General features: G+C 47.6%; 1 protein-coding gene across 1 annotated transcript in view; it reads right to left on the bottom strand.

Annotated features, from left to right (window-relative positions):
• Window positions 1-20,566, bottom strand: part of DNAH8 (dynein axonemal heavy chain 8) — a 418,964-nt gene that overhangs the window by 390,488 nt on the left and 7,910 nt on the right. Inside the window, exons 2-3 of the mRNA XM_073556422.1 lie at window positions 14,983-15,117; window positions 14,801-14,885 (exon numbers count right to left, since the gene is read on the bottom strand). Of these exons, the coding sequence (XP_073412523.1) occupies window positions 14,801-14,885; window positions 14,983-15,117 (220 nt within the window). The remainder of the gene's footprint in view (window positions 1-14,800; window positions 14,886-14,982; window positions 15,118-20,566) is intronic.

Raw genomic sequence — 20,566 nt, 5'->3', positions numbered from 1 at the left:
ACCAAAACAAAACTTCAAAAAAAAAACGCTCCAAAAGTGTTGCAAAAACAGGATTTTTTGGGTTGCTTACCGTAAAATCTGTTTCTCGGCGCCTTCATTGGGGGACACAGAGACCATGGGTGTATGCTGCTGCCACTAGGAGGCTGACACTATGCACAAAAAAAGGTTAGCTCCTCCTCCGCAGTGTACACCCCACCGACCGGCAGGAAGTTCCTCAGTTAGTGAGAAAGCAGTAGGAGAAGTAACAGAATAGATTGAAAGCAGAACAAACAACTCAACTGTAACAAACCGACAAACATAAGAACAGGAGTTGTAGAACATGGGAGGGTGCTGTGTCCCCCAATGAAGGCTCCGAGAAACAGATTTTACGGTAAGCAACCCAAAAAATCCTGTTTTCTCGTTCGCCTTATTGGGGGACACAGAGACCATGGGACGTCCCAAAGCAGTCCCTGGGGTGGGAAACAAACTTCCATCAGGCCAGTGGACTCGCCACCGCAGCCTGCAGAATCCTTCTACATAGGCTGGCGTCCGCCGAAGCGTAGGTGTGGACCCTGTAGAATTTCACAAAGGTGTGAACCGATGACCACGTTGCAGCATTGCAAAGCTGCAGCGCGGAAGCTCTGTGGCGCACCGCCCAGGAGGCACCCACCGCCCGGGTAGAGTGCGCTCTGATCCCTGGAGGGGCCACTCGATGCTTGACCCAGTATGCCTCCAAAATTGCCGATCTGATCCAGCGCGCAATAGTGGCCTTTGAGGCTGGGTGATGAACAGAGAGTCTGACTTCCACAAGGAAGTCGTCCGGGCTAGACTCTCAATGCCCTGACTAGGTCCAGCTTGTCCAAAGACCGCTCCCGAGGGTGAGCTGGGCTGGGGCAGAAGGATGGCAGAACAATGTCCTCATTGAGGTGAAACGAAGATACCACCTTCGGAAGAAAAGAGGGCGGAGGCCGCAGAACTACCTTGTCCTGATGAAGGACCAAAAAAGGAGAGCGGCAAGAAAGTACCGCTAATTCCGACACACGCCGGATGGAGGTAATGGCCACCAGAAAGGCCACTTTCCAAGAAAGGAGGGAAAGGGAAACGTCCCTGAGAGGTTCAAAAGGAGGACCCTGCAGAACCTGAAGAACCAAATTAAGATCCCAAGGATCCACGGGAGCTCGGTACGGAGGAACCGTGTGAGCCACACCCTGGAGGAAGGTTTTGACCTGGGGCCGGGAGGCCAGCGTTTTCTGAAATAAAATGGACAGTGCCGAAACTTGACCCTTCAAGGAACTGAGAGCAAGCCCCGCATCCAGCCCTGCCTGAAGAAACGCTAGAATAGAGCGAAAAAACCAAGGGCGCGATGTCATTGGCCTCACACCAGGAGAAATAGGCTTTCCAAGTACGGTAATAGATCTTTGAAGAAGGCTTTCTGGCGCGGATCATGGTATGAATTACCCGATCAGAGATTCCTGCCCGTCTCAAAACCTCGGTCTCAACAGCCACGCCGTTAAATTGAGCGACCGAGAATTGGGGTGGCAAATCGGGCCTTGAGACAGCAGATCTGCCCGTCGGGAAGCTTCCAGGGGGCGTCCGCGAGAAGGTTGACAATGTCTGCGAATCAAGACCTTCTGGGCCAATTCGGGGCGATGAGGATGACTGGAATCCCCTCTGCTTTGATTTTCTTCAACGACTTGGGAAGAAGAGGCAGAGGAGGGAACAGGTAGGGGAGCACGAACTGTGACCAAGGGACGGCCAGAGCGTCGGCGCCCACTGCCAGAGGGTCCCGAGACCTGGACACGAATTGTGGTACTTTCCTGTTGAGGCGAGATGCCATGAGGTCTACATCCGGGGTTCCCCACCGACGGCAGAGCAGATGAAACACCTCCGGATGTAGGGACCATTACCCTGCCGCGAGACCCTCGCGGCTGAGGAAATCGGCGGCCCAGTTGTCCACGCCGGGAATGTGAACCGCGGAAATCGTTGGAACAAAGGTCTCTGCCCATTGAAGAATTCTGGACACTTCCACCAGGGCTGAGACACTCCGTGTCCCCCCTTGGCGGTTGATATACGCCACCGCTGTGGCATTGTCTGTCTGAATCCTGACAGGCAGGCCCTTGAGGCGCCTTTCCCAGTGGACGAGAGCTAGATGGATCGCCCGTATCTCTAGGACATTGATCTGCAGAGCTGATTCCTGAGTCGACCATCGACCCTGAACAGTGTGATTGCGGAACACTGCACCCCAGCCGATGAGGCTGGCGTCCGTAGTGACAATCTGCCAGTGAATGGGAAAAGACCGCCCCAAGAGAATGAGGGGAGACGTCAGCCACCAGTTGAGAGACCGCCTGATGCGGCAGGAAAGGCGAACCGGACGATCCAGAGAGAGAGCCGACCTGTTCCACCTGGACAAAATGGCCTGCTGGAGTGGCCTGGCGTGAAATTGGGCAAAGGGAACTGCCTCTATCGCCGCCACCATCTTCCCCAGGACCCTCATGGCTGACCTGAGGGATGGAAATCGTGTGATCTGTAATGATCGCACGCCCTGCTGCAGGGAAAGAATCTTGTCTTGTGGGAGAAATACCCTTGACCGACGAGTGTCGAACAGAAGGCCCAGAAACACAAGGCGTTGAGTAGGGACCAGACAGGACTTTTCCCGGTTGACGATCCACCCAAAACTGGACAGGGTGTCTAGAACGATCGCCACACTTAGGCGGGCCTGTTGAAAGGAGGGGGCCTTGATCAGGATATCGTCGAGGTACGGAAAAAGAACGAGACCTCTGATCCTCAACAAGGCCATCAACGCCGCCATAATCTTCGTGAAGACTCTGGGAGCGGTGGCGAGCCCGAAAGGAAGCGCGACGAACTGGTAATGTTCGTGAAGAATCGCAAACCGCAGGAACTTCTGATGTCCGGGAAATATGGGCACATGTAGATAGGCATTTTGGATGTCTATGGAACCCATGAATTCCTGCTCCTCCATGGAAGCAATTACCGAGCGAACTGACTCCATCCGGAAGTGGCGAAGGCGAACTCTCTTGTTGAGTAACTTGAGATCCAAGATGGGTCGAACTGTCCCGTCCTTTTTCGGCACCACAAACAGGTTTGAATAAAACCCTGTGAAGCGTTCAGATTCGGGAACGGGCACAATCACCCCGGAACTGAGAAGAGAGGCGATGGCCGAACCGAACCCCGGGACCAAGGCCGGATCCCTCGGCGGACGGGATTGTAAGAAACGATCCCGTGGAAGAGAAATGAACTCTATTTTGTATCCTGTTGATACAACCTCTCTGACCCAAGCGTCCTCTACTGAGGCGAGCCAGACGTCGCTGAAGAAGAGAAGTAGACCTCCCAATTGGAAGGGACCCACGGGAGACCGATGGTAGTCATGCGGACGTAGACCGTTCAGATCTAGATCTGGACGGTCTTCCCTGGGAAGAGTGGGACCGCCAGGACGGAGTGGGCCTGAAGGAAACCTTCTTTCTTTCCTGACGTGCCTGTGGCCTTTGCTGGTTGGAAGGGTTTTCCGCCGTATTGAAACGGCGGAAAGTCCGACAGGGACGAAACTGACGCCTTGGAGGAGGTCTGCGAGGCTTGAAGGGGAGAAGAGAACTCGTACCTCCGGTAGCGTCCTTAATAATCTGATCCAATTGTGATCCGAAGAGACGCACTCCCTGAAAAGGCAGATTGGTCAGAGACTTTTTAGAGGACAAGTCCGCCTGCCAGGCCTTGAGCCAAATTGTACGTCGGATTGCCACGATGTTACTTGACGCCTGAACTGCGCAAGATGCGGCATCCAAGGAGGCAGAAAGCAGATAATCCCCCGCATGGGAAATCTGATTGGCGAGATCGGCCAAATGCTCTGGTCGTGCCTTATCCAGAATGCCCTGCCGAAGGTCATCTGCCCAAGTGGATATGGCCTTTGCTGTCCAAGAAGAAACAAAGACTGGACATACCGCTGCTGATGCCGCTTCGAAGGCAGATTTTGCTAGAGATTCTATGATCCCATCATTAGAATCTTTTAGCGACGCCACACCTGACAGTGGAAGGACCGTATTATTAGAAAGTCTGGACACGGGAGGGTCCACCGAGGGAGAAGCGGCCCAGTTGTCCGTGAGCTCTTTAGCAAACGGGTACAGCACGCCGAGACGCTTTCCTCTTTGAAAGTGTCTGGTCGGATCTTCTCTCTCCTTTGTAAAAATCTTTCCAAACTCAGAATGGAAGGGAAACACCCTGGATGGTGTTTCCGCCCATCTGGACGAAACCTCCTGATCTGAGGATTTCGCAGGGGCGTCAGCGATGTCAAAGGTATGGTGAATCGCGGCAATGAGGTTTTGCACCGTAACCTTCATGTTCGCATCCTGGTCCGAATCCAGCTCTAAGACCCCTTCCGATTCCGAAAGCGCTTCGCCTGACTCGGGGGAGGAGGCCCGAGAGGGAGACTGCTGGGGACTATGGGGTGAGGTAGGACGAGGGGAGGACTCCGCCTGGAGGTCCTGCCTGGGCCTCTTGCGACTGCCGCTGGCTGGCTCAGATGGGACGTCCTGAGACGTGCTGGGTCCCGCCGAAGCTCCCAAGGGCAACTTGTCCAGAACGGCTACTAGGGACTGAGACACCTTGATGAGGTCTGCCACTGACTGTGATTGAGAGGAGGCCCAACCCGGCATGGGGGGCTCACTCGCCCCTGGGGCTATGGATGGCTCCTGAGCGGCGTCGGGCTGGACGCAGAGCGAGTACGATCAGACTTAGCGTTGGACATAGTGAAAAGAGAGGCAGTGCCGGCTGGTTGGGGGACAGAAGGCAGAGAAGGGTGTCAGTCTGCAGGTGCAGAGCTACTCACGGTCCGGTGTCCCCAAGGGCGACGCTCTCTGATCTGGCTGCAGGATGAGGCCAGGCCAATCCGGCTGAAAAAAGGCCCAGCGACCGAAATCCGGCAGGGAATGAGGTCCGGCTGGCAGGCTGAGAAGATGGCGACCACCAGGGAAAGGGCGCGCTGCCAGAGGGAGAAGGGCGGAGCTCGCCGCAGAGATCCCCTTAGCACCGCCCGCTGTCCAATAGCAGGCTGGTGTGAGGCAAGGGGGCTGGGAAGGTCTAGGACGGGCGGGAGAGAAGCCCGCTTAGAAGGGGCAGGGGGCGTGGCCGCGACACAGCGGTAGGCCCGAGATGAAGCCGGGGCCTAAATTAATAGCGCCGGCCGCCTGTCAGCAGGGGGTCGGCGCGGAAGATGCGCCGCAACACCGGGCCGCAACCCCGGGCCGCGTCCCTGCTTCCCACAGCCCGACCCCTGTATACCCCTGCCGGGATGAAGAAACGGGGGGGGCACAGAACAAGGCCCGAAAGAAAAGGGGCCTTCATGGATGCGGCGACCGTGGGGAGAAGCGGGCGCGCAGGCCCTACCGTGGTCCCCTGGCGACCGCCTTAGGATGAAAATGCCGGGGGACCGCTAGACCGCATACTCACCCAGGCCGGGGGCCACAATAAAGGTACCTGAGAATCCCACGCTGTCTGTCGTCTTTATGGAATCCACGCCTCGTCCAACCGTCAGGCTCTGGTAGGCGAGATGGTGGGAGGCGGGGGGCAAGGACCGTCCGTATAGCTGGCACGCACCTGTGCGAGGCTCCTGGTCCTGCCGCGGAGACCTATGAGGATACGGGGTGGCAGTACACGCCGTACTCATAGTCTCTTTGTGGGAGTACGGATGTGACTGTTCACTCCGTATCCCTCCGAAACCTGTAAAGGAACGACGCACGACGAGGTAGATAGGGGTCTAATAAAAGACCCGTGTCCACCTCCTACTGACACTAAGCTAAACTGAGGAACTTCCTGCCGGTCGGTGGGGTGTACACTGCGGAGGAGGAGCTAACCTTTTTTTGTGCATAGTGTCAGCCTCCTAGTGGCAGCAGCATACACCCATGGTCTCTGTGTCCCCCAAAAAGGCGAACGAGAAATGGGAGTTTTAAAAGCAGTGTTTTTACTGCCAAAAGACCAGTTTTAGCTGCAGAAAAAAAGCAGCAAAAAACTATGCTTGTGAACATGACCTAAGAAAGAAACGGAGGCGCCGAACAGTTACAAAATGATATATCTACTGAGATTAAAAAAAGCAGATAAAGGTGGTGCGATTGTTGTTCTTGATGACAATCCCAATGTCTATAAGGGCTCATACACATATGTGAGAAAAAACGTTCGATTTCCAGACCGAAAAAACGGACGAGAGCTATGCAAGTGCCATGCGATTGGCTTGCGAGTGTCATGCGTTTATTTAATCGCAACATCCGTTTAACACTAGAACTCCCTGTAACGGGGTCTAACAAGCTGGGGTACCTCTTTCAGTACCACCCCGTGTTTTCGGAGGTCCGCTCTGCGTTGGCTGGAGTCTGAATGAATGACTCTGGCTGGAATCCCTGGGTTACATGGACGCATATAAAAGATCACTGCTTCTCCATGTATTTCCAGTCTGACAACACTTTACTCACAGGACACAGAATATATCACACAGATACAGAGGGCAGGCCAGACATGCATTACAAAAGCCGCAGGTGGCCGGAGCCTGCCATGTTTACTGTGGAAATTACAAAGGTGGGGGGAGGGCGGACAAAAGGGGAATGCTGATACATTAGGGACATGCATCTCTCATAGAACCTATTATACATCCATATAACTGCACAACATATTTTGGGTGCTAAGTGGTTCTGTAACACGTAACACTCCCGATGGAATCATTATGACTCCATGCAATTTTCATGTCTCTTCTGTTACTACATTTTTCCAAATTCCGGCTTGAGACTCGGTGACTTTTACTCATTTAGGATGCAAAAAAAGATTTTGTGACAATAAATCATTTTTGAAAAAAAAGAGTATCTTTTTATCCAAAATGTACCTTTCATTACCAAAGGGAGTCATTTTGACTCCCTATAAAATGACTCCCTTTGGTAATGAAAGGTAAATTTAGAAAAAAAGGTACTCTTTTTTTTTAAAGTTTTTGTTTCTGAGGCCGGGGTCACACTAGCGATTAAATCGGACGAATGCAATGTGATAAGAAATCGCATTGCATTCGTCCCAATGTTATTCTATGGGGCAGCTAACATCATGCGTTGTTTGATCGGATCCGATCCTCGGACCGAGACAATCGCAGCATGCTGCGATTGTCGCCGATTTTCGGATCGGATTCGACAATGCAAGTCTATGGGGGCGAGAAAAAATGGGATTACAAACGGACCAGATGTGTGACTTGCGATAAAATCGCACCCGGTGTCCTTTAGCAAAAGCCGGCAATTCTTCCAATACAGTAAAATCACACTCACCGGTTAAATAAAGAATGATTAGATCTAGACACACACATATATATATTTTATACATGTCATAGAGACACATTTATACATATATTTCTAATTCATACACAGTTCATCATAGCAGAATAGCCGCAGAAACATTTGCCGGCTTTTGTATAATCATTCTCCTGCCAGACATGAAATGACACATGGTTTACATATAGTTAACCATTTCATTTCATGTTTTTTTTGTTATGTCTATCATTATTAATTAGATGAGGGTTTGTGGGTAAAATTTTGGAGTTGTAGGGGTTAATTTAAGGGGTTAATTCGTTGTATTAAATTACGGGGACTCCCTGCAGCCTCAGTGACGTCAGCAGGCGTCCCTGCAATTTAATACAACAAATTAACCCCTTAAATTAACCCCTACAACTCCAAAATTTTACCCACAAACCCTCATCTAATTAATAGTGATAGACATAACAAAAAAAACATGAAATGAAATGGTTAACTATATGTAAACCATGTGTCATTTCATGTCGGGCAGGACAATGATTATACAAAAACCGGCAAATGTTTCTGCGGCTATTCTGCTACGATGAACTGTATGAATTTGAAATATATGTATAAATATGTCTCTATGACACGTATAAAATATATATATAAATATATATATATATATATATATATATATATATATATATATATATATATGTATATGTATTTAATGTGTCTAGATCTATTCATTCTTTGTGTGGGGAAACCTGTCATTGGGCTCCATTATATGTCCATTTAGCTACCCTGCGAGAAAATCTCGCCAGACGGATGTCAAACGGATCCTTACATGCGATTAAAATCGCATCAATGAAGAAAAATCGCATCAAAAACGGATTACTGGTTAAGATACCTTTGTGCGATTTCGGACCGTTAAAATGGGACCGATTTTTTATTCGTTGTGTGTGACTCCAGCCTAAATGTTATTATTTCTTTTAGTTTTTATTTACTTGTAAGTTTAGAATAAATGTTGGCTTAGACTTATAATTGGCATTTTTGCAAATATACTTGACATACACATCCGTCCGTGAACCAGTGAACTCTCGAGCGGACTACATAATTGCTGTAGAATACGGCCTGCTGTTTTATTAATTGCTAACATGGCTGGAAGAAGTGTGCTAAAGCCTGACGATATTCTTGCTATTTTGCATTTTATACCATTCTATAAAATTAAAGTTACAACAATTCCAGGAGCAAGAAACTATAAAAATAAACGAAAAAAAGTCAGGAGTCCAAATGAATCCATGCGGTAGTTCTTGGGGGGGGTGACCAGTCCGGTAGTCCTAGTGTTAACATCCGTATGTCATGCGTATGCAATCCGTATGTGATGCGTTTTTCTCAGGATTTCCAAATGCAAAATTATCCTTGATTTGGAGGGGATTGCCCTATGCAATCCCTATATAAACCCCCTTTAGCAACATGTGTGATACTGAGCACATCCATATAATCTTCTGAATTTTTTTGGTTGCCCCCAAAAGGAAGTATGGCTGCTAGGAATCTCAGTTTGAATACTACTGAGGAGCTATTATTTAACTGGGTGTTATCCCGGGAGTATGAGGTTGGCTATTCACCTCTTTTGGCTCCGAGTAGGCGGCGAAGATTTTGGGTTCATCCACTACTCGCCCTGCCAGAGGCCATTTTGCAAGGCTCTATCAACATCTACGAAGCCATCCTGACAAATTTATGGCCTACACCAGAATGTCACTGAGGACCTATGACATCTTACTTGCGGAGCTTCGTCCAGGCAAAACGTTTCAGACCTCATGTTTCCGCAAAAGTATTTCTGCTGAAGAACGGTTTCTCCTTACCCTGAGGTATGTTTATTAAATGGTATTTTCACCTATTATGAATGTTTGAAAATGTTTTTGATGCTATTTTTCATGAAGCATATGTTTGAATAGAATACTAAAGGGAACCTGTCACCTCTTTCTGATGTGGCCAATGCATTTCAGGGCTAATCTACATCATTATAGAATGCTATAGATAAGCCATGAAAGGCAGTGGCCGCATCTTATAGCGGCAAAAAGAGAGGTTCCTTTAAGCTCTATAACCTTTAAAATATTAAGAATACCTACATCTAAATGATTGCTAATACTTTTAAGCAATGTGTAAGTAACCTAACCAAAAAGCTTCTACCTCCCTGTGCGATGCTCGTCGATGTCAGATTCACTATTGACATCAGCATCAGAGAGGTTAAATGTCGGCGTTCGGTGCTAGCACTGATCATGGGAGTTGCTGCAGGGTGTCAGTACTCATATAGAGCTGACAAACACACTCAATCACGGCGGCGCTTAGCGTGAGCCCGTGCGATCGTGGCGCCGTACATGTACTGCGGTTTGAGGGAACGGCACATGTCAGGAAGGAGGTTAAATGAAGTGTTTCTGTGCTGAGATAATTTTATAAATGTGCCCATGCTGTGTACTGTGTAATGGCTGTGTCTGAACATGGTCTGATCATACCACAGTTCTTGGGCAGGGGATGAGGCAAAGAGTACACAGACATCACAGCCGGAGATCGCTAATGATTCTTTCTTTCAGGTAAAACATTGTTTAACCCGTTTCCTACATTAGACATACTATTCCGTCCATGTGACCTGGGACCTAAGTCCGAAGGACGGAATAGTACGTCATAGCGATCAGGGGTGCCCCCCCGTGGGGAGCGCCGCTGATCGCGGCCGGGTATCAGCTTATCACAGCTGACTCCTGGCACTATGTGTCAGGGGTGGTCACGGACCGCCCTCAGCACGTTAACCCCTGGCACACCGCGATCAAACATGATCGCAGTGTACCGGGGGCAAAGGAGAGAAGCTCGCAGGGAGGGGGCTCCCTCCATGCTTCCCTGAGACCCCCGAAGCAGCGCGATGTGCAGCGCTGCTGTGGGGGCCTCCTTCCCTGCAGGTCCCCAGATCCAATATGGCGGCGGGGACCTTCAGGGAGCTGGCTTCCTCACTGCCTGCAGAGCGAAGGCATGAAGAAGGCTCCAGCGATGCCTGTGTCAGATCGCTGATCTGTCACATCGATCTGTGATGTGTCAGATCAGCGATCTGTCACATGACAGTGATGTCCCCCCTGGGACAGTGTAGTAAAGTAAAAAAAAAAAAAAGTGTAAAAATAATTTATAAAAAAATAAATTAATTAAAAAAAAAAATATTCCCTAATAAATTCATTTTTTGAAAAAACAAACAATAAAAGTACACATATTTAGTATCACCGCGTCCGTAACGACCTGCCCTATAAAACCGTCCCACTAGTAAACCCCTTTATTGAACCCCTTAAAAAACAAAAATAAAAACTAAGCAAAAAATAATGCTTTATCATCATACCGCTGAACAAAAAGTGCAATAACGCGAGATCAAAAAGACGCATATAAATATCCATGGTACCGCTGAAAATGACATCTTGTCCCGCAAAAAATGAGCCGCCACACAGCATCATCAGTGAAAAAATAAAAAAGTTATAGCTCGCAGAATAAAGCGATGCAAAAATAATTATTTTTTATATAAAATTGTTTTCATTGCATAAAAGCGCCAAAACATAAAAAACGACATAAATGAGGTATCGCTGTAATCGTACCGACCCGAGGAATAAAACCGATTTACCAATTTTACCAGTCGGGGAATGGTGTAAGCGCACCCCCCAAAAGAAATTCATGAAATGCTGTTTTTTGTTCATTCTGTGTCCCAAAAACTGGAATAAAAAGTGATCAAAAAATGTCACGTGCCCGAAAATGGTACCAATGAAAAGTCAACTCGTCAAGCAAAAAATGAGACCTCACATGACTCGGTGGGTCAAAACATGGAAAAATTATAGCTCTCAAAAAGTGGTGATGCAAAAACTATTTTTACCATAAAAAGCGTCTGTTAGGGAATGACAGCTGCCAAATATAAAAACCGCCATAAATAGTAAATCAAACCCCCGTTATCACCCCCTTAGTTAGGGAAAAATAATAAAATAAAAAAAATGTATTTATTTCCATTTTCCCATTAGGGCTAGGGTTAGGGCTGAGATTAGGGTTAGGGCTAGGGCTAGGGTTGGAGTTAGAATTGGGGTATTTCCACTGTTTTGGTACATCAGGGGCTTTCCAAACGCGACATAGCGTCCGATCTCAATTCCAGCCAAAAAAGTCAAATGGTGCTGCTTCCCTTCCGAGCTCTGCCTGTCGCCCAAATAGTGGTTTACCCCCACATATGGGGTATCAGCGTACTCAGGACAAATTGCACAATAACTTTTGTGGTCCTGTTACCCTTGGAAAAACAAAAAAATGGGGTGAAAAGATCATTTTTGTGGAAAAAATATGATTTTTTAATTGAATGGCTGTACGTTATAAACTTCTGTAAAGCCCTTGGGGGTTCAAAGTGCTCACCACATATCTAGATAAGTTCCTTGGGGGGGTCTAGTTTCCAAAATGGGGTCACTTGTGGGGGGTTTCCACTGTTTAGGCACATCAGTAGCTCTCCAAACTTGACATGGCATCGGATCTGAATTTCAGCCAATTTTGCAGTGAAAAAGTCAAACGGCGCTCCTTCCCTTCTGAGCTCTGCCATGCGCCCAAACAGTGGTTCCCCCCCACATATCAGGTATCAGCGTACTCAGGACAAATTGCACAATAACTTTTCCAGTCTAAAAATTGAACCTGAAGTAATTTTTTTTGTGAAAAAAATTTAAATGCTCATTTTTTTTTAAACATTCAAAAAATTCCTGTGAAGGACCTGAAGGGTTAATAAACTTCTTGAATCTGGTTTTGAGGACCTTGAGGGGTAAAGTTTAGAATGGTGTCACTTTTGGGGATTTTCTATCATATAGACCCCTCAAAGTGACTTCAAATGTGATGTGGTCCCTAAAAATAAAATGGTGTTGTAAAAATGAGAAATCGCTGGTCAACTTTTAACCCTTTTAACATCCTAACAAAAAAAAAAATTTGGTTCCAAAATTGTGCTGATGTAAAGTAAACATGTGGGAAATGTTACTTATTAATTTTTTTGTGTGCCATATCTCTGTGATTTAAGAGCATAAAAATTCAAAGTTGGAAAATTGCAAAATTTTCGCCTAATTTTTGTTTTTTTCACAAATAAGCGCAAGTCATATGAATGAAATTTTACCACTAACATGAAGTACAATATGTCACGAGAAAACAATGTCAGAATCACCGGGATCCATGGAAGCGTTTCAGAGTTATTACCTCATAAAGGGACAGTGGTCAGAATTGTAAACATTGGCCCGGAAATTAACATGCAAACCACCCACGGGAGTAAAGGGGTTAAAAACGGGCAGGGAAATGTTTTACTCTCAAAAAGAATCAGCTGTGATCCTACTGCCCAGGAGACATGTGGTATATCAGACCATGTTCCTGCACGGTCAGACACAGACATTACACAGTACACAGCAGGGGCCAACTTATAAGATTATCTCAGCACAGGGACATTTTATTTAAACACGTCCAATTATGAAAATTATTATTGTTCCAAGATCTGTTGATTAAATGAACTTTTATTCGGGGGGAAACCCCTTTAAGAATAAATTGGAGAGTGTTAAGGGTCTTCTTGTTTCTTCAGTCATATACTTATGTACATCGGATATTAATAATCTATACACAAATAAACCTTGGGGTGACGCTACAAGATGTATGAGGGACCGGTAATTTTTCAATCACACATTGTGTAGTAAATATATAATGTTCTTGATCTCTTTAGCGGAGATGGTTCTTACCAAGAATTACTTTAGGCTCTTGGTTTCTACTACTTACATCTCCAGGGGGCTTTGATAGGGTCCCCTGTGGCCTCAAGTATACGAAACATCATTATGGATACATTAGAAATGAATGTGTAATTAATCATGGTGAATGTTCCTGTAATATTTTGAAGTTGTTTAGATACATTGATAAAGTGTTTTTATTATGGACAGATGGTGAGGCGTGCTTGGAGATTTGTGAGCTATATAAATGTCGGCTGTAAAACTACTGAATTTGTGATTAATTATAACGAAAGTCAGTGTGATTATCTAGATGTCCATGGTGTGAAGTTAGATGACAGACTACAATTTTCAGTATATAGTAAACCACCGATAGAAATGTTTTATAAGAGATAGCATCTCATGTATTTAACCCCTTCACACCCTGGCGTGTTTTAAGATTTTTTCGCTTTTTTTCCCCTTCCCTCCTTCCAAGAGCCACAATCTTTAATTTTCAATCCTCATAACCATATGAGGGCTTGTTTTTTGTGGACGAGTTGTACTTCTGATTGTCACCTTTCATTGTACCACATAATGTACTGGAAAATGGTGAAAAAATTCCAAGCGGCTTGAAATTGCAAAAAAACGTGCAATTCCACAATATTTTTTTTTTTGTTTACTATTTACCATGTTCATTACATGGTAAATCTGACCTGGCAATATGAATATCCAGGTCAGTAACATAGTTATTAAGCTTGAATGAACACTTTAAGTCCATCTAGTTCACCCCATATCCTATCCTAACGTGCCCTAACATGTTGATCCAGAGGAAGGCAAAAAAAACCCCCATGTGGCAAACAGTAAGCTTCACATTGGGGAAAACATTTCTTTCCCGACTCCACATACGGCAATCAGACTAGCTCCCTGGATCAACGCAATATCAAGGAAACTAGTGTATATACCCTGTAATATTATACTTTTCAAGAAAGTCATCCAGGCCCTTCTTAAATTTTAGTAGGGAATCACTCATTACAACATCACATGGCAGAGAGTTCCATAGTCTCACTGCTCTTACAGTAAAGAATCCGCATCTGTGAGTATGCTTAAACCTTCTTTCCTCCAGACGTAGAGGATGCCCCCTTGTCCCCGTCACAGGTCTAAGAGTAAAAAGATAATTAGAAAGGTCTTTGTACTGTCCCCGCATATATTTATACATTGTAATAAGATCACCCCTAAGCCTTCGATTTTCCAATACGATTACGCAGATATGAAACATGTATAAGTAATAAAGGTACATTTGGAAATTTGCAAGAAAAAAATGTTTGCTTTTGGCGCCATTTTTCAAAACCCTTAACATTTTCATTTTTATGGGGCTGGGTGATGGCTTATTTACGGCACCCTGAGCTGATGATTTTGTTGATAGTATTCTGGAATAGACATGATGCTTTGATCATTTCTTACTGCATTTTATTGCAATGTTGCGAAGGCTAAAAAAAAATAATTCTGCTGTTTTAAGTTATTTTTTCGTTATGCCATAAACCAATCGGATTAATCAGATTGGACTTTTACAAATGAAGCGATACCAAATATGTGTATTTCATTTTTTTCTTATGGTTTTATTTTTAATGGGGCAATCTTGTGGGGTGTTATTTGTTTTTCATATTTTTAAAACCTTTTTTCACAAGATTTATGGTAATCGTTCCAGCTCCAGCACTGCTATGCAAAGAGAAAAATCACAATCTCCAAAGAACGCCGGTTTTTCGGGTACCGAAAATATCTGGACGTGTGTAACCGCCCTTAAATAAACACTTTTAAATGAGACCTGAAATAATTTACCTATTCCTGGAACTTCAGCTTCTTGATAGAAAAACAAAAGTGATCTGCATCCTCCAACAGAGAAGAACTCATCAAACTCCTGAAACTTTAATACAGAAAAGTCAGATGAATTTGTAAATATGTTTAGTGTTTTTTTAACCTGTGGGCAAAAAAAGTAGCACAATGTAAGCCTGGAAACTTACGGATGAAGCATCTAATACAAGCTCTGCAATAGCATCACATTCCAAATCAAGTCGATGTGATAATATTTCAAATATATACTCGTATAAAGAATTAATTTTTTCTTTTCGTCTTTCTCTTGCTTCTTTGTATTTTGCCTGAAAGTCAGAAAATAAAATTATTAAGAGACAAAAGCACAAAATAAAAAAAACAACAACCTAGTATAAACTGTAAGGGCTCATGCAGACACGGATTTCGGTCTGATCTCAGACAGTAATGAATGGATTGGCCGCGGCTCACCTCACCCAACTGGTAGAAACTCACAGAAATAAACACCTACATTTACAATCCATGCAATAAAGCTTAAATGCATTAGCAAACAACAATAATGCCAATAAATAGAAAATGCAAGCCAATAAAAGCATAATCAATTTTTCAATTAATATATACTCAAAGACAATGTTAAAAAAATATTACATACCACAGGTAAAATATAAACGGGGGGAACCTGCAAAGCAATTGTCAATCCATAGTAAGAATCTTACTATCATATATATAAGGCCAGAGTCACACTAGCGAGAAATGCAGATGAGTGCTATGCGAGAAAAAAAAAAAAAAAAAATCGCATAGCACTCGTCCCAATGTCAATCTATGGGGCATGCTGCGATTGTCACCATATTACGCCCGTAATACGCCAATGCAAGTCTATGGGGGCGAGAAAAATACGGATTACACACGGACCAGACGTGTGTATTACGCGCCCCGATGCTCACTTGGGGTCACCCTCCTCCCGGTGCATCCCTCCTAAATCCTCGCGCCGTGCCCTGTCTGGCTTTGCAGGGTCACGGCGCGTCAGAGGCACGCACATGCGCACTCGCTCGTTTCTGACCGCGGGGCATCCTGGGAGCACGTGACCCGGTGGCTCCGCCCCAACATGGCGGCGCCCACCGGGTATTTCTGTCTGGCGTCTTGAATGGTAAGACGCCTGTTTGTCTTTCTCTGTGGCGCTTAGCGTTCCTGCGCAGCGTTGCCCCGACTCTCAGGTCCCCTCTCTCTCTAGCCTGTGCTCTGCTCTCCGCTCTTTAGCCCCGTCTGGACCCCCGCTCAGTTCCCTCTGCTGCCTCCGTGCCTGACCCTCGCCCGGTCCTTCCCTGCTGCTGTCATCGGTAGCTCCTTAGCTAGGGTTCCATCTGTACCCCTAGTTCAGTTTTCCCCTAACCTTCCTTCCTTCTTTCTTCCAGCGTTCCTGTCCTGGCTCCATCCTGTTCGGTCCTGGTTCCCTACGTTCTGTTCCCTCCTGCTCCGGTTCTACTCCAGCCTGTATCCTTTGGCCTTTCCCTCTGTACACTCCCTGGGTCGTCCCTTTGGTTCCGGCTGTCGTGGTCTCACCCCCCTTGGGCCTGCCCCTAACACTCCCTGTATAGGGGGTGGTCATCACCTGGGCCGCTCGCCCTCGGGGGCTCTGGAGCCACGACCCAGAGGGTCCACTCTCCGGTTCCTACTTAGAACCGTAACAGAACAAACAGGCCATGGACCCCGCTGGAGCCGCTGCGGCTCAAAAGGAGTTGCTGTTTTTGCGGGAGAATCAAACTCGTATCATGGCTTTCATGAAATCCATGGATTCTCGTCTTTCCGGGCTCCAGTCCTCTGACCCTGGGAATGCCTCCCAACTGGCTGGACTGCAGCAGGAACTGGCCCAGCAAAGAGATACCCAGACCCATATCCTTAGCTATATGGCCTCCATAGATGACCGCCTACTCTCCTTACAGTCGGCTGCTGCAGCCCCCGTTCCAGCCCAGGCGCCTCACCCGCCACCCCGTTTAGCTAAGCCGCCCCGCTATAACGGGGATCCCAAGCTGTGCCGAGGTTTCCTGAATCAATGTCGCCTCCATTTCGAACTCCTGCCCCTGCAATATCCCACTGAGCGGGCTAAGGTGGCTTTTATTGTCTCCCATCTTGAGGGAGACGCTTTAGCGTGGGTTAACCCCCTCTGGGAACGTGATGATCCGGTAGTCTCCCAGCTAAGTACTTTCTTCGAGATGTTTCGTCAAGTGTTCGACGAACCGGGTCGCCTGGCCTCTACTACGGAATCTTTATTTAACCTCCACCAAGGGTCCCAAACCATGGGTCAGTATGCCATCCGATTCCGAACCTTATCTTCTGATTTGGGATGGAATAACGAGGCCTTGGTAGGGGCCTTTTGGCGAGGCCTCGCGGGTCGAATTAAGGATGAGTTAGCTGGGCGGGATACTCCCACAGCCTTAGAAGATCTCATTTCGCTAGCCACACGTATCGACCTTCGGTTCCAGGAACGTGCTCGCGAGAGGAGACCTCCCCGTGCTTCCTCAACTATCCGCGGTCTACCCTGTCTCCGGCCCGGAATATCCGCTTCTGCTTCCATGCCTGAACCCATGCAAGTAGACCGGCTTAAGGTATCTGGACAACGCCGGGAGGAAAGACGCACTCACGGTCTCTGCTTCTACTGTGGTAGTGACTCCCATCTGGTCCGTACCTGCCCGGAACGTCCGGAAAACTCCTCCGCCTAGGTCAGGTAAGAGAGGCCTCCCTAGGTGTGTATGATACCTCTCTACCCCTCACTCTGTCTGTCTTGTTGCACGTTGGTGGAAAACGTTTTTCTCTAGCAGCCTATGTGGATTCCGGCGCAGCGGGAAATTTTATTAGGCTCAAAGAAGTTCTTAAATTTTCGGTCCCGGTCAAGACCTTAGAAACTCCACGGATCCTTGCTTCCGTGGACGGTAAACCTCTCCAAGAGACCATTACCTTGGTCACCCATGAGGTAGAACTCCAGGTAGGGGCCCTACACAAGGAGAGGATTGCTTTTTATGTCCTAGCGAGCATCTCTCACCCTATCCTTCTAGGCCTTCCCTGGTTACGAGCCCACGGCCCTACCTTAGACTGGCATAAGGGTAATATCCTGCGCTGGGGGGAGTCCTGTAGGTCTGGGTGTCTGCTGCCGGTGCGTCCCGTGGGTGGTTCTCCTTCCCCCTCCTTACCCTCCGGGTTGCCCATTGCTTACAGCTCTTTTTCGGATGTTTTTGACAAGAGGGAGGCCGAGAACCTTCCGCCTCACCGACCCTATGATTGCCCCATCGAGCTCGTCCCTGGAGCCACCCCTCCGCGGGGTAGGATTTATCCGCTCTCGCCGGCAGAGACGCAAGCCATGTCGGAATACGTTCAAGAGAACTTAGCCAAGGGTTTCATACGGAAGTCTTCCTCTCCTGCGGGCGCACGCTTCTTTTTTGTCAAGAAGAAGGACGGGTCGCTCCGCCCGTGCATTGATTACAGAGGTCTGAACAGCATCACGATTAAGAACAAGTACCCGTTACCCCTCATCCCCGAACTCTTTGATCGCCTGAGAGGGGCGCAAATATTTACCAAACTTGATCTTCGAGGAGCCTATAACTTGGTCCGAATTCGCACTGGGGATGAGTGGAAGACCGCATTCAACACCCGTGACGGTCACTATGAATACCTGGTGATGCCGTTTGGCCTCTGTAACGCACCAGCGGTATTCCAGGAGCTCGTTAACGATATTTTTCGAGATCTCCTTTACTCCTGTGTCGTGGTTTATCTTGACGACATTCTTGTCTTCTCTCCAGATCTCTCCACCCATCGACGAGATGTACGGCAAGTGTTGCAGCGTCTAAGGGAGAACCACCTATTTGCCAAGTTGGAGAAATGCGCCTTCGAACAACCGTCTCTGCCGTTCCTTGGGTATATCGTTTCGAAGTCTGGATTGAGGATGGATCCCGAGAAAGTGTCCACGATCCTGGCCTGGCCCCGTCCCCTTGGTCTCAAAGCCATTCAACGCTTTCTCGGCTTTGCTAACTATTATAGGCAATTCGTTCCTCATTTTTCCACCATAACCAAGCCCATCTCTGCTCTCGTTCGCAAAGGAGCCAATCCCCGCCTCTGGCCTCCCGAGGCAGAAGACGCCTTTCAAACTCTGAAGAGAGAATTCGCTACAGCGCCCGTTCTCCACCGTCCCGATGCCGAGAGACCCTTCATTCTCGAGGTCGACGCATCCTCCGTGGGAGCGGGGGCGGTTCTCCTGCAAAGAACCTCCTCTGGCCGGACTGTCACCTGTGTGTTCTTTTCTAAAGCCTTTTCTCCCCCCGAACGCAATTACTCCATCGGGGACAAGGAACTACTGGCAATCAAACTGGCTTTAGAGGAATGGCGTTACCTTCTCGAAGGAGCTGTCCATCCCTTTACGATATTTACCGACCACAAGAATTTGGCCTATGTTCAGTCTGCCCAAAGGCTCAATCCCCGGCAAGCCCGATGGTCCCTATTTTTTGGACGCTTTGATTTCGAGCTCCGCTTTCGTCCGGGTAATAAGAATATCAGAGCTGATGCCCTATCAAGATCATTTCTCCCGACCGATGAAGAGGAGAGCCCCGCTCACATCATCGATCCAGCAAAGATCGTCACCCTAGCCCCTCTAAGTTTGGTCAACCCACCACCATGCAAGACCTTGGTATTGGACCATGACAGAGTAAGGGTTCTGCACTGGGGACACTCTTCTAAGCTCGCCGGGCATGTCGGAGCCAAGAGGACTCTATCCCTCATCTCCCGCCATTATTGGTGGCCTTCACTCCGCCAGGACGTCCTGGAATTTACCGCTTCTTGCTCATCCTGCGCCCGGAATAAGATTCCACGACAGCTACCCTCTGGTCTCTTACATCCTTTGCCGGTTCCATCAGTTCCCTGGAGCCACATCGCCATGGATTTCATCACGGATCTACCTCCATCTTCCGGCTGCTCTGTCATTTTGGTGGTGGTAGACCGTTTTTCCAAAATGGCTCATTTCATCCCGCTGCCTGGTCTGCCTTCTGCGCCCAAGTTGGCGAAGATCTTCGTGCATCATGTTTTCCGACTTCATGGTTTTCCCCAGCACATCGTGTCTGACCGTGGTGTTCAATTCACCTCTCGTTTCTGGAGAGCTCTCTCTAGCTCAATGGGGGTAGTCCTGGACTTCTCCTCCGCCTATCATCCACAATCCAACGGCCAAGTGGAGCGGATCAATCAGGTGTTAACCACGTATCTGCGACATTTTTCTAATGCACACCAAAGTAACTGGGTCTCACTGCTTCCCTGGGCGGAGTTTGCTCACAACAATCACCCCAACGAGTCCTCTTCCAAATCTCCCTTTTTTGTAGTTTTTGGGCAGCATCCGGGCATTCCTCTTCCCGTGTCCCCCACCTCGGGCGTGCCGGCGGCGGACTCCTTGTCCTCAGAATTCTCTAAAATTTGGGAGGAGACTAAAAGGTCCCCTGAGAGAGCTAGCGATCGGATGAAAAGATACGCCGACAAGAGGCGCCTGGACACCCCTCCTTATCATCCAGGCGATAAGGTCTGGCTGTCCTCGCGCTTCCTCCGACTTAAAATCCCCTCTTATAAGTTAGGTCCACGGTACGTTGGTCCTTTTGAGGTTTTGACTCGCATCAATGATGTGACCTATAAACTAAAATTGCCTGCCTCCCTGCGGATCCCCAACACTTTCCATGTCTCGCTTCTCAAACCCACAGTGTTTAATCGCTTTCAGCCAGCCTCGTCCCACGCTCCGCAACCTAGCTCCGCTGG

This window comes from Dendrobates tinctorius, unplaced genomic scaffold (genome assembly GCF_039654945.1).
Source record: "Dendrobates tinctorius isolate UK_male_01 unplaced genomic scaffold, ASM3965494v1 ptg000232l, whole genome shotgun sequence".
NCBI lineage: Eukaryota > Metazoa > Chordata > Amphibia > Anura > Dendrobatidae > Dendrobates > Dendrobates tinctorius.
This window is presented reverse-complemented; position numbering and strand designations above follow the sequence as displayed.